The 12,779-nt window shown below is 42.7% G+C and overlaps 1 protein-coding gene across 3 annotated transcripts in view; it reads right to left on the bottom strand.

Annotated features, from left to right (window-relative positions):
* Positions 1 to 12,779, bottom strand: part of IRF2 (interferon regulatory factor 2) — an 85,230-nt gene that overhangs the window by 25,841 nt on the left and 46,610 nt on the right. For all 3 annotated transcript variants that reach the window (XM_057537279.1, XM_007177856.3, XM_007177857.2), the window contains 3 exons: positions 5,694 to 5,793; positions 4,232 to 4,408; positions 3,863 to 3,909 (listed from right to left, as the gene is read on the bottom strand). In XM_057537279.1, the coding sequence (XP_057393262.1) occupies positions 3,863 to 3,909; positions 4,232 to 4,408; positions 5,694 to 5,793 (324 nt within the window). The remainder of the gene's footprint in view (positions 1 to 3,862; positions 3,910 to 4,231; positions 4,409 to 5,693; positions 5,794 to 12,779) is intronic.

Raw genomic sequence — 12,779 nt, 5'->3', positions numbered from 1 at the left:
TGTCCTGACTCATCCAGCGAAGACCAAACAGCAGCTCTGATCTCCAAGGCTTCAAGTATGATCTGGTGCTGGGGAGTGTCCACCAATATACGGGAGAGTCCCCCAAGGCCTGGATCAGAGCCCACAGCTTCCGAGAGGCTGAGAGGCACTGAGGGCCGTGAAAGAGCACAGGTTCTGAGGTTGGACTAACCTGGAATCAAATTCCAATTCCATAAAGTGGAGCAACTCTGGGAAAATTACTCAACGTCTTTGTGCCTCCATTCCCACATATGCGAGAGAGAAAACCTGCCCATCACAGGAAGAACTAAATGAGATAATAATCAGAGCTGAGAACCGGGTAGGGGCTCCAAAATGTCAGCTACCACCTCGCGGTTTTATCCACCTCTTTCCTTACTGATCTCGGCCTTGTGACATTTTCTGAAACACCAATATGCCCTGATGATGTCCCATCTCGTACCGCTCACTACTGTGTTTCTTACTCTTATTTCCTTAGACAGCCAGTTACCTCCACGCAGGCAGGGCTTAGTTCAAGTAAAAGATGGCTCACTGAGTGCACAGCAAATACTCCCAAAGAGAACATCAGGGGATACAGGGGCAGCATTTCTGCACATATTACATGGTCAATGAGCCTTGGGTCTCAGGGAAGCTATTTAGGGAGGAAACAAAGAGCACGGAGATAAATTGCCTGAATAGCCCAAGAAATGTTCTGACAGTGGGCCTGCATGTTCTAAACGTCCTTTGCTAGTTAAAACTTCAACTTGATCAACTCTACTCCAATAAAAAAAAATTAATAAAAAAAAAAAGATTAGGATTTCTTCAGGTATCTTAAAAAAATTCAACTTGAATTAAAGGAAGATTGGGAAGAGCTTGTTTTAACAGCAAATTTTCATACCTAGTTCCTACATACAAGACAAATTTTCTCTGCGGAAGAAACCAACCTAGTCTATCCAATTGCATATATATATATATATATATATATATATATATGCACAGAACAGAAAACTCAGAGCTTAGGTGTTTGACAAACAATAAAAAGTAATGTATTAATAGCTCAGTAAGGATAAGGTCCTGTATATATATAATTCCAGACAACCTAGAGAATTAACTTTGGACCACTCCACAGAAACATTCACACTATGCAGTCACGAACCACAGAACTTGGGGAGCCCGCTCGCCTTATCCACGTTCCGAGGCTTCGTCATAGGACAGATGCGAGTACGTTTAAATTCAAAAGTTAGGCTGCTCTTATTTCCGACGAATCACCTGCCTTCTGCTGAAGGAACAATGTCTCTATGAGGGCCGTGTTTCGGATACTGACCATATCTACATCACAGGAGGATTTCTCACTGTACTCTCTGCTGGGACCCACGTGGCGGCACCTGAGAGAAAATCTCTCACTTGCTTCCCTGGGTCAGTGCGGGGCCTGGCCATGTGGAAGACACTGCCATTGGTGGTGATATGACTGCAGATGTCCTTTACTTACAAGAACACCATGTGTCATCAATTCTAAGGTGCACGTTCCTCACATTTCCACACCCCTGAAATGCGACGTGCCTTCTAATCAATTCTGTGTCATGATTTCACTGCAAGCGGTTTTTTCTTGCTTGCAGATAACATAAAATAATGGTGCATCTTCCAATCGCTGGCATCTGATATTCAGTGAGGTCCGGTGGTTATGTTTGAGCAAAGCTGGCTGAAAAGTGAACCTCTGTTACTCCATTTTCATTTCTCCATGAACTGAGATTGTGAAATTAAATCTGCATTCTAACCCCCCCACATATTACATTTATTTATGCATCTATTTAGTCAACAAATACTCATTCATCTATTCAGTGATCAAATATGTATTAATTATCTGTTCTGTACCAGACACTGAGCTAGATGCTGTGAAACTAGTAGCAAATATGATATAGCTGAACTTAAGATTATAGCAGATTCTTCAAAATCACATATTTGTGGAAGTTACACTTTTCTGACTAAACAACAATAATCAGAATGTAGACCCTAAAAAAATCCAAACTGTGGGGAACTTGATACAACAAATAACAGGGTTTTTTCATTGCAAGAAAAAAATAAATTTTTTTAAAGTAATTTAGGGGAAACCCATAGGTTACAAAAACTTGAGACATATCCAAAAATCACAACATGTGGACCTTATACGGATCTTGATTCAAGTAAACAGACTGTATCAAAATTATGACACTTATGAGATAAATTGGAAATTTGAACACTGAGTGGATATTTGATGTTTTTGAGGAGCTACTGTTAATTTTTTCAGATGCAATAATGATACTGTGTTATTTCTAAAGAGTGTTTATCTTTTAAAGATATATACTGACATAGTCATGAAAGAAATAAGGTGTTTGGAATCTGCTTTAAAATTTTGGGCTGAACCATATGAAATTGTTTTTGTAAGTCAAAAATGGTTGAACATCTGCAGTTTCATATTGGATGTATGGAAGTGGAGGGAAGTACTAATGAAATAAAATGGCCACAAGCTGATTAATGCTGAAATCGGGGTGATGGTCTACGAAGTACGTTTGACTCACTTGCCTCCTTCCTGTGTATCAAGTTTTTCCATAATAAAAAGTTATAACAAAATGAGGCCTATACTATGCTATATTTAAAATAAGTCACCAACTAAAAATACTGTAAGTGGAAACTGGAGGTCTCACTGCTAAAACACTCTAGCTAAAAAATTTATTTTCCATTGCAGGAGTAAATGTGTCTGAAACTTTAACAATTTACCTAAGTTTTCCCTCTACCTTCACAAGTCAAACTGAAGTGTATTTTTTCCGATTATTTTGACTAAGTGGCTTGCTTTTAAACATTGTGCTGTCTGGGCAATTTGGTTTTTCCTTCAAGAGTTATTCTAGAGTAGAAACCAGAATACTTGGCATCTCTTTTAAGTTCAGTTCTAAATAACCGTGTGAACTTGGCCACATGTCCCACTGCCCTTGGGTCCATGTCACTCAACTCTCTTGAGCCTCTGTTTCTTCATCTGCAAACAGGGCGCGGTGAAACAGACCATCTTCTCTCTGATGGTCTATCAGTCTGGACTGTAGTGTCTGCTCTTTGCTTAGCAACTGGAGCTCACCCTCGATTTTGCATGGGATATTTGGCAGTTCTCTGGCTATTGAACAAGGGCCACCTAATCTACACACAAAGACCCTCACACTGCAGTGGACTTCAGACTACACAGCCCACTGAAAAGCACACACACACAAACGCATCCCTACGGAAAACTTTTGGAAGTTATGAAAGCTGGTTCTATAGTGGAGCAGGAAAAAAACTATTGAGATCCACACGAATAGAGGGCTTGAACAGAAATCTGTGTCCCCAGACTAATGGCTTGTCATGGAATATCTGCATACATACATACATACATACATACATACTGGGTTGGCCAAAAAGTTGGTCAACACAATACATACACATAAATATAGGTAATACATTCTAATATAAGTATATACTATTTAACATACTTTTAAAAATATTTAATGGCCTGAAAATATACTTAATATTATCAGATAGTAGCTGGTTGCTGGAGCTTAGCTGGAACTAAGTGACATGCTGGCAACAGTTGCAGGGACCAGATGGAGGCTTGAGACTGTCAAGCTCAGCATGGATTTGTGAGTTCATTCATAAATTGCTCAGGGAAGTTGGATGAAGCAGGGGATGTGTGTACCTGAGTCTACAAGTGGGTACATGCCAAAGAGGAGACGTGTAAAGCACATGAAACACAACAGCAAAAGAAGCAAGATTAAATACTTCACAGAGATCACATCACTTATTTTTATGAGACAGAATATGAATCATCAGTCTGATCACAACTTTGGCCTCCTCTCCGAACAAAGATTACCTTGATGTGCTTCACTCTGTCTTCTTTTTCTGTCTTTGGTTTCTTTCCTGTGGCAACAAAAATAGTTCTGGATTAATTCATGAAGACCAGAGAGACATTTTCCCTAAGTTAAATTCTTTCTCAAACTCTCAATGAATTTATTGCTTTCATCTGTACATGGCCAAGATCCCAAATGCTTCTTTTACTGCTTTTGGGGGCCCTGAGGGTCATTTTCCCCGGCCAGGTTAAGGGCAGAATTATCATCCACAGTGGGAACAAGGGTTGTTGTATCCTTGCTGTGACTACAGATGTGGAAATAAAGAAATCACAAAGGCACTGTAAGGTATATTAAGCGATCCGTTGTCTTAGTCAGTAAATATCTTTATCTACCTTTCTTAGAAGGTCGTTCAGATAAAGGCAACATTCGGTAGACTCTGAAGGCGTTGTTTCCTTTCTTTATGCTTTTATCCTTGACCTCTTCAATGTCAGGCAGAGAGTTCATAGCGCACCGAAAATTCGCCTTCCATGTTTTGGGATCAGGTTTATCTACTCCCGGTTGATGCTTTCCTAACAAAATAGTTGAAAGAATTCAGGTTAAGAAAAAGAGGGGAAAAATTACTTCTAGAGTAAAAATTTCTGGAAACAGGATTGCTGGCAGGTAGTACAGAGAACCCTTTTAACTCTAGGCCACACCTACAGTGAGCAAACCTCCTGGTTTACTTGGGGCTGAGAAGGTCCTTGGGATGCAGGAATTTTTGTTTTAAAACCCGACAGTTCCAGGCAAACTGGGACAACCTGGTCATCCCGGCTCTACGAAATAGCTTGAGAGAAAATTATAATGGTAGAAGAACGGACCGTCAAGGTAAGGAAAAGACAAAGCTAGGAGGCCAGTAGACCAACAAGCACAGGCAACTGGAAGGTCTCTTTTTCATCTGATTCTCAAACATTAAGTAAAAGTCCGTTCCTGCAAATAGCTCGCTAGTTAAATTTTGTTACAAATAAATATAATCTTGACTGCCTTTGGGGGAGATAAATTTGACCCAAGTTTATACGATGCAAAACAAATAAGTTCTATATTCCCCTGGTACACACCTGGGGAACTTCATCAGAAAACCACATTTACAGGAAATTTAAGGACTAAGTTTTCTATGGAAAGGGTTGAGCATCACTCCTTTTTTAAAAAAATAAATTTATTTATTTATTTATTTATTTATGTACGTATGTATGTATGGCTGCGTTGGGTCTTCGTTGCTGGGCGCGGGCTTTCTCTAGTTGCGGCGAGTGCAGGCTACTCTTCGTTGTGGTGCACAGGCTTCTCATTGCGGTGTCTTCTCTTGTTGCAGAGCACGGGCTCTAGGCGTGCAGGCTTCAGTAGTTGTGGCTCGTGGGCTCTAGGGCGCAGGCTCAGTACTTGTGGTGCACGGGCTTAGCTGCTCCGTGGCATGTGGGATCTTCCCGGACCAGGGCTCAAACCTGTGTCCCCTGCATTAGCAGGTGGATTCTTAACCACTGCGTCACCAGGGAAGCCCGAGCATCACTTCTGAGTGATGCAGGCTGTACCCCACGTGTCCTAGATGTGCCTGGGAACAAGTCCCAGGTTTATCAGAGCTATTTTCATGAAGTCATAAGCCAGGAGATTTTATATATGTAGTAAAAATAAAAATAAACGATAGCTAACAGTCTACTGTATAACTGAAATTTGCCAAGACAGTAGAACTTAAACATTGTCACCAAAAAACAATGTACACTTTAAATATTTTGCAATTTAATTTGTCACTTATACCTAAAGACATGAAAACAACCACAAAAAAAACAACAGTGCTGGGCTCTATAAACAATGCGGGGTTAATACCTGTATGGATGGCCCAGTTTCTAAAGAGCGGTGCATCTTTTTCCACATCCCACCCGTGTCTAGCTGCATGCATCCAGGGGATCTGAAAAATCTTCTTTTCCTGAAAAAAAAAAAAAAAAGTAAATAAGCACTGCAGCCCTGGGTTTCAGGCCACCATTGCAGAGGATTATAGCTAGTTCTAGCTAGTAAGATTCCCTGCTAAGTATCACTGGGTTTGCTGAGTATCTACTGTAAACCAAACCCACTTCCCCACTGGGCCCCAAACCTTGACAGTCTACCAGGTGAGATTGAGAGGCAAGTGGAGTCTGGTAGGATAAAAATAAATTCCAAGGTCAACGGTGATGATCTGGGAAATGCCAATGTGCCTCCTTTCCTTTATAGGAACACAGGTAACTGGCCACTTACTGAAATTTCTAATGCTTAGTCTTATGATCTACTCCCATCACTTGGTAAAGAGGAACTCCTTCTGCCTTAGGTAAATTAAAAATCAGGCAACTCTCCAAATGAACACTCAATTTGCTGCTAAAGGAAAGTTGGGGGTGTCTGCGGCCATCACAGAGACTAATTTGTCACAGAGACTAATTATCTCAATCTGCTCACGCAGCCAACAGAAATAAAAGATTTTGTTCTAATCCCTATGTGTCTACTACCCTGTATGAAATAGCAATAAATACAAACAAAGATGTACCAATTATATGAAGATGATACTCCTTTTCTGGAGAAAAGTCCCTCAAGTACAGTTCTTCTTATAGCAGGCCCTCTCCATCTCTCTTATATCCCAAGAAGTAACTCAAAATTGCTTAAATCAATCCTGGCAAACATATGATTAGAAACCAGTGCTTTGGAAACAAAGTCACACTTGCAGTAAAACTACTTATGTGAAACTTGGTTCACTTGGCATGTTCACATGGTCTCAGTTTTGGTTTTTGCAACACCCTAACGAGCTGCGTGTATGTTATTTTTTCCGCTTTACAGTTGAGGAAACTGAGAAACAGAATTAAATTTTCTAGCCAAGGAACTTATAGTAGTAAGTATCTAAATTCGAAACCGAGGTCGTGTAATCCCATATTCAGTCACTTACTCATATCACCCATTGTCTCCCAGGGTTTAGATTTAGATTTCCTGTCCTACAACAGATCTGGTGACTTGGACTCCATGGAGATTAAAACCCAGGAAAACCGTATTTTTTTAAGCTCTCAAGGTAGGTCTGATAATTTCTAGGTATGCAGATCTATGCACAATACACTGGAGCAGGAAAGAAAATGTCAGTAGGGATTTTCCACAACTTTAGTCTCACACAATGAAAGATACAAACGGTCCCCACCGACCCAAAAGGGACTTGGCCCTCCCCATAGAACATATTGCAAAGCCTAAACTAAAAATATGTCAGAACATTTGAGATCTCCCCAGAACTGTTAAAAGGGAAAATTCTATGTATTTAAAACTTAGTAAAGAAGAACTGAAAGCGAGAGATTTTTCATAAATCCCTCCTTGTTCATGCTGTATCATCCACCGAGAGAGGGCAGGGTTCCAGGTTGGCCAGATTCAAAAGGGCAGTGGTCAGAAGAGGGCTGAGTGAAACTTTATTTCTTACTGTAGATGAAAATAAGAGGGCAAAATCACTTAATGCAGTTTCTGACGTTGACATGAAAGCGAAAAACATGCAAATGAATTTATCTCGGTGAAGGATTTTTTCCTGAACTACACAACCAGAATCTAAAGGTTTATGCTTAAAGATATAGATCCTTAGAGAATCTGCTGTTGTACTTTCTTCTAGGACAAAGGAGATCTGGGGTGACACAATCTGAAATCTATCTCCTAAGACACAAAATTGATTTTTTTAAAAAAATTAATTAATTTATTTATTTATGGCTGTGTTGGGTCTTTGTTTCTGTGCGAGGGCTTTCTCCAGTTGCGGCAAGCGGGGGCCACTCTTCATCGCGATGCGCGGGCCTCTCACTATCGCGGCCTCTCTTGTTGCGGAGCACAGGCTCCAGACGCGCAGGCTCAGTAGTTGTGGCTCACGGGCCTAGTTGCTCCGCGGCATGTGGGATCTTCCCAGACCAGGGCTCGAACCTGTGTCCCCTGCATTGGCAGGCAGATTCTCAACCACTGCGCCACCAGGGAAGCCCACAAAATTGATTTTATAAGTAGATCTTTTCAAGCATTTGCGTGTTTGCAGGCACACACACACACACCTCCCAAAACTAGTCTCCCAGAAACCATGCTCAAACCGTGAAACCACGGAAGTAATGACTGAACCTAGCAATTATCCACCATGGATCCCCTTTAAATGGGCAAAGGACGTGAATAGACCTTTTTCCAAAGAAGATAAATAAATGGCCAATGAGCACATGAAAAGATGCTCAACATCACTAATCATCAGGCAAATGCAAGTCAAAACAGCAATAAGAAACCATTTCATATCCTCTAGGATGGCTAGAATTTTTTAAAAAAATAAACAGAAAATAGTAAGTGCTGGTGAGGATGTGGAGAAACTGGAACCCTCACACATTGCTGGTGGGGATGTAAAATGGCGCAGTCATTCTGGAAGTCAGCTTGGCTGTTCCTCAAAAAATTAAACACAAATTACCACATGATCCAGTAATTTCACTCAAAGAATTACAAACAGCTGTCCATGCAAACATTTATACATGAATGTTCATAGCAGCACTACTCATAGTAGTCAAAAGACTGAAACAACCCAAACGTCCACCCACTGATGGAATAGATAAAGAATGTGTTATACATGCATAAAATGGAATATTATCCAGCCACAAAAAGGAACGCAGTCTGATACGTGCTACAACAGGGATGAACCTTTAAAGCACTGTGCTAAGGGAAAGACGCCTTCCACCAAAGGCCACGTGTTGAATGAGTCCATTTATATGAAATATCCAGAAAAGGCAAATCCAAAGAGACAGACGGCAGATCGCTGGTGGCCACGAACCAGGGAAAGGAGAGTGGGGAGTGACTACTTCGTGGTACAGTGCTTCCTTCTGAGGTGATGAAAAAGTTCTGGTGGTGATGGCTGCATAATATTGCGAATGTACTGAATGCCACTGAATTGCACATTTTAAAATGGTAAATTTTTTAAAAAAACTATATGTAACTTTTAACTAGTTTTTCAGATTGCAAAACTATGTTGAAAGATAAAGATGGCAAAACTCATTTTAAACCTGAAAGAGATTCTGACCAGTAAACATTCTGGTTCTATGGGACAGGGAGGGCGTTGCTCTGTGTAGACTCTGTGACGTCAGGAAGTGCCATCAGAATCCCAAGCGCCGGGTCCCCACCCGTGGCGTCTACACACAGCGTGTACGGAAGGACTAAATGCAGTAGCGGAGCTACTCATGTTTAGATACATAGAGACCTCTGCCCACCTGCAGGCAGGAGAGAGAAGCCCGGCTCGAGTTGAGAAGACGAGACAATCTTGAGCAAAGCAGAGCAAACATACCTTGGCCCCAAACGGAAACTAGTCCTCTTATCTCCCTGTGCCTCTTCACTCCTCCAATATTTAGAAGATGTTCCAATGTCGTTTGCTACTTTTGTTTGGACTTCTTACTTTGTTCCGCAATGGCCTGATATTTACACAAGCACAAGCCTGCTCTCAAAGTGCAGAGCAGGAAAAGGTCCCGAGCTACCTGATGATCTCCCAGGCTTGGGGAGGGGCCTTGGTGCCCGGTCCAGGCAGATCTCCGGTGAGAAATAAGAACGTCAATAACCAAGGTTGGGGGACTTCCCTGGTGGCACAGTGGTTAAGAATCCACCTGCCAATGCAGGGGACATGCAGCCCTGGTCCAGGAAGATCCCACATGCTGTGGAGCAACTAAGCCCGTGAGCCGCAACTACTGAGCCCGTGTGCCACAACTACTTAGCCCGTGTGCCTAGAGCTCGTGCTCCGCAGCAAGAGAAGCGACCACAATGAGAAGCCCGTGCACCTCAACTAAGAGTAGCCCCCGCTCGCCACAACTAGAGAAAGCCCGCGTGCAGCAACGATGACCCAATGCAGCCAAAAATAAATAAATTAAATAAAACAAAACAAAACAAAACAAAAAACCAGGGTGGGAATCAATTGGAGCGACGAGAAAAACGGTGAACCTGAATACTGCCGCCTCCTTCCTTCCTCAAGAAACAGCCCAGGGAAACCACAAGCAAGCATGAGGACAAATCCAGAACTGACCTGGTCTCTTCAACAAGCCAATGGAGAGACGGAAAAAAGGGAGCGTGTACTGCTCATGGTCAGGAACCAAACACAACCTGTGGGCATTCTTTGGATTCTGATTGAACAAATCAATTGTAAAAAGATATCTGGGGAATACTCAAGGCATTCTGAATATGAACAGGGCAGTAATGACATTTTAAATGACGATTACTTACGATTACCTAATTGATAGTGGTATTGTGGCTCTATAAGAAACGTTCTTGGATCTTATAGATGTACAGTGTCAGGGAGCTGCTTTACCACACACCGCACAGATCCTTTTTAAATGTTAATGATTGTTCAATCTAGATGTGAGTTTTAAATCTAGATGGGAATTTACTGCGCTATTCTTCCTAGTCATTAGATCATTCAAGCACACTATGTCTATTTACAAATATTCATAATAAAATGTAACTGGCCCAAGCCACAACCCCTTTCAACAACTAGTTATAATATTGCTTTGCCAAACTTCCTCACCGCTCCTCCAGAGGAACCCAGAGGACCTGTTCCATCACCCTCCACCCTTCATTTATTGAAAGGAAGAGGCGGAAACACATTTAAGGCATTAATTAACCACCTATTTGTCTCTTACTAAGAATGCACTGGGTTTGACGGTGTCCTCATTTGAGAGACACGTGACAGCTGCCAACCCAGTGTTCTTAAGTCTAATTATCTTAACAGAACAAAAACAGAGTCACTGATGTTTCTCCCCTTCAAGTGCCCATCGTTCATCCATTCATTCTCAGCACGACGTTACCTCCTGAGTGTCGGGCCCGAGGCCTGGCACTGAGCTCGCGGCAACAATCAAGACAGCCCTGGTGCCCGCCCTCTGGCACGGCCAGCCTGGAGTGCCTCACTGTGAGGACCGACACTCGGAACACAGCTAAGGCACAAGTGAATGACAAAGTGCCGCAGACAGCACAGGTGTTCCAGGAGTCATAATAGGCTTCAGTGGGAGAAGAGAATTTGGAATGGCCTCAAACCACTCAAAATACGAACAGGGATTCTTAGGCTTATGAATGGGCAGGAAATAACAGTAGGGTCTGAGTGAAATATTTATGTGGACAGACGAATACCAGCCAGCCTAAGTTGGCAGAAACCTATAAATAGATGCCCTGGGGAGGGGTGGGTATGGAGAGGAAATGCCCTGAGGCCAGCTGAGGTCTACAGGGACAGGGACGGCTCTGTCCACATTGGGCGCTCAGGCAGCCCACAAGCTCCTGGGGCAGCGCCGTCCTGAGAGGTGCCGTGTGCTGTCGCGACAGCGCACCCTCCTTCCTTCAGCCTGGCCCCCACCAGCCCAGCAGAGGACAAGGGGACGCTCTCCTGTCCCTTTGTACTAGGGAAGGGAACTCACGAGCCAACAGCCAGGTGAGTGAGGCTCAGCAGGAAGGGCCGCCGGAGAGGGGCCAAGTGCTCACTTGCACCAAGAGGCATGCATTCACTTTCTGGTCCTCTATCCGAAAAACACGGGCACGGTGGCCGGAGGAAAAGGTGTCTCAGTGGAGAGTACCGGTGAGGAAGCTACCCTGCGAGGATGGGTAAGTTTCCTACAGCCGTCGTAACAAACTGCCACCCATTGGGTGGCTTACCACCACGGAAACGGATTCCATCACAGTTCTGGAGGCCAGCAATCCAAAACCAAGAAGTCAGCAGGGCTGCGTTCCCTTCAGAGGCTCTGAGGAGAATCCTCCCTTGCCTCTTCCGGCTTCCGGTGGTTCCAGGTGTTCTTGGCTTGTGGTTGCATCACTCCAGTCTCCGCCTCCTCTTCCGTGGATGTGTGTCTCCTCTTCTGTGTCTTGTAAGGACCCCTGTCATTGGATTGGCCCAGCGGGATAATCCAGGATGATCTCATCTGCAAATCCTTACGTTAATTACACCTGCCAAGACTCTTTTTTCCAAATAAGTTCACATCCACAAGTTCTGGGGGTCGGGATGTAGACCTATCTTTTGAGGGGGCCACCATTCAACCTACTACAGAGAACAACAAACTGTAGCACATCAAGCACCCACCTGGTGCAGGAGATGCAGTGACACTGTAAGTGCACCACTGCATCAAGCCAGCCAAAACGGGTGGGTGGGTTTTAAAAAAAGAAAAAGCAAAACCAAACCTACTTCTCTTCGGAAATCAGCAACATCTGCTTTAATTTCACTCCCTAAATCAATAATAGGCAAAGTTACTTTGTTCTTCAAAATGGAATCCTAGGAAACCTACAAGCATTGGTTTCCTTGTCTGCAAAATGGAAAAAATAACAGCATCTACCCCATAGTGGGGATTATGGGAGTGAATGCACGACCTTGTGTAGAGGAGTGCCTGCACTTCATAAATTAGTTTTATTATGATCATTATCACTATCGTTATTCTTGTTCTTGAGGACCCTATGTCTCTTCAACTCTCCTTTGACTATCATCTCCCCTTTACTGACACCTCTACATGCGCCCCTGCTAACCCAGCAGGACAAGGGGCAACCTGATTTCTTGTTTGTTTCTTTGGAACAGGCTAATTACAAAGCCCCTCCAGGATATAAACCTAAAACACTATAGACATTGCAAGCCTAGAAAAATACATTGTTTGCCATTAGACCTTAAAATATATGACAGGTCACATGAAGTGAGCATATGCTTTACTTAAAAGTATTTCTGTTTACTTCTACCCCATCTTGTTTCAGAAGGGACTCAGATATGTTCGAATACAATACACTGTTACACTTAAAATAAGTGAAAAAATAGGTAAATGAGGGGAAAAGAACAAAAAGAAATAAGATTTGAGAGATATCTGAAAAAATAAAATGAAGCAAGGAGTAATATTAGTAAAAAAAAATTATGCTGCAATATTTTGTACACTTGTTAGGAACGGCTACAATCTGGCTCTAAGCTCTGGA

The sequence above is a fragment of the Balaenoptera acutorostrata genome, chromosome 21, assembly GCF_949987535.1.
Source record: "Balaenoptera acutorostrata chromosome 21, mBalAcu1.1, whole genome shotgun sequence".
NCBI classification, from domain to species: Eukaryota; Metazoa; Chordata; class Mammalia; order Artiodactyla; family Balaenopteridae; genus Balaenoptera; species Balaenoptera acutorostrata.
This window is presented reverse-complemented; position numbering and strand designations above follow the sequence as displayed.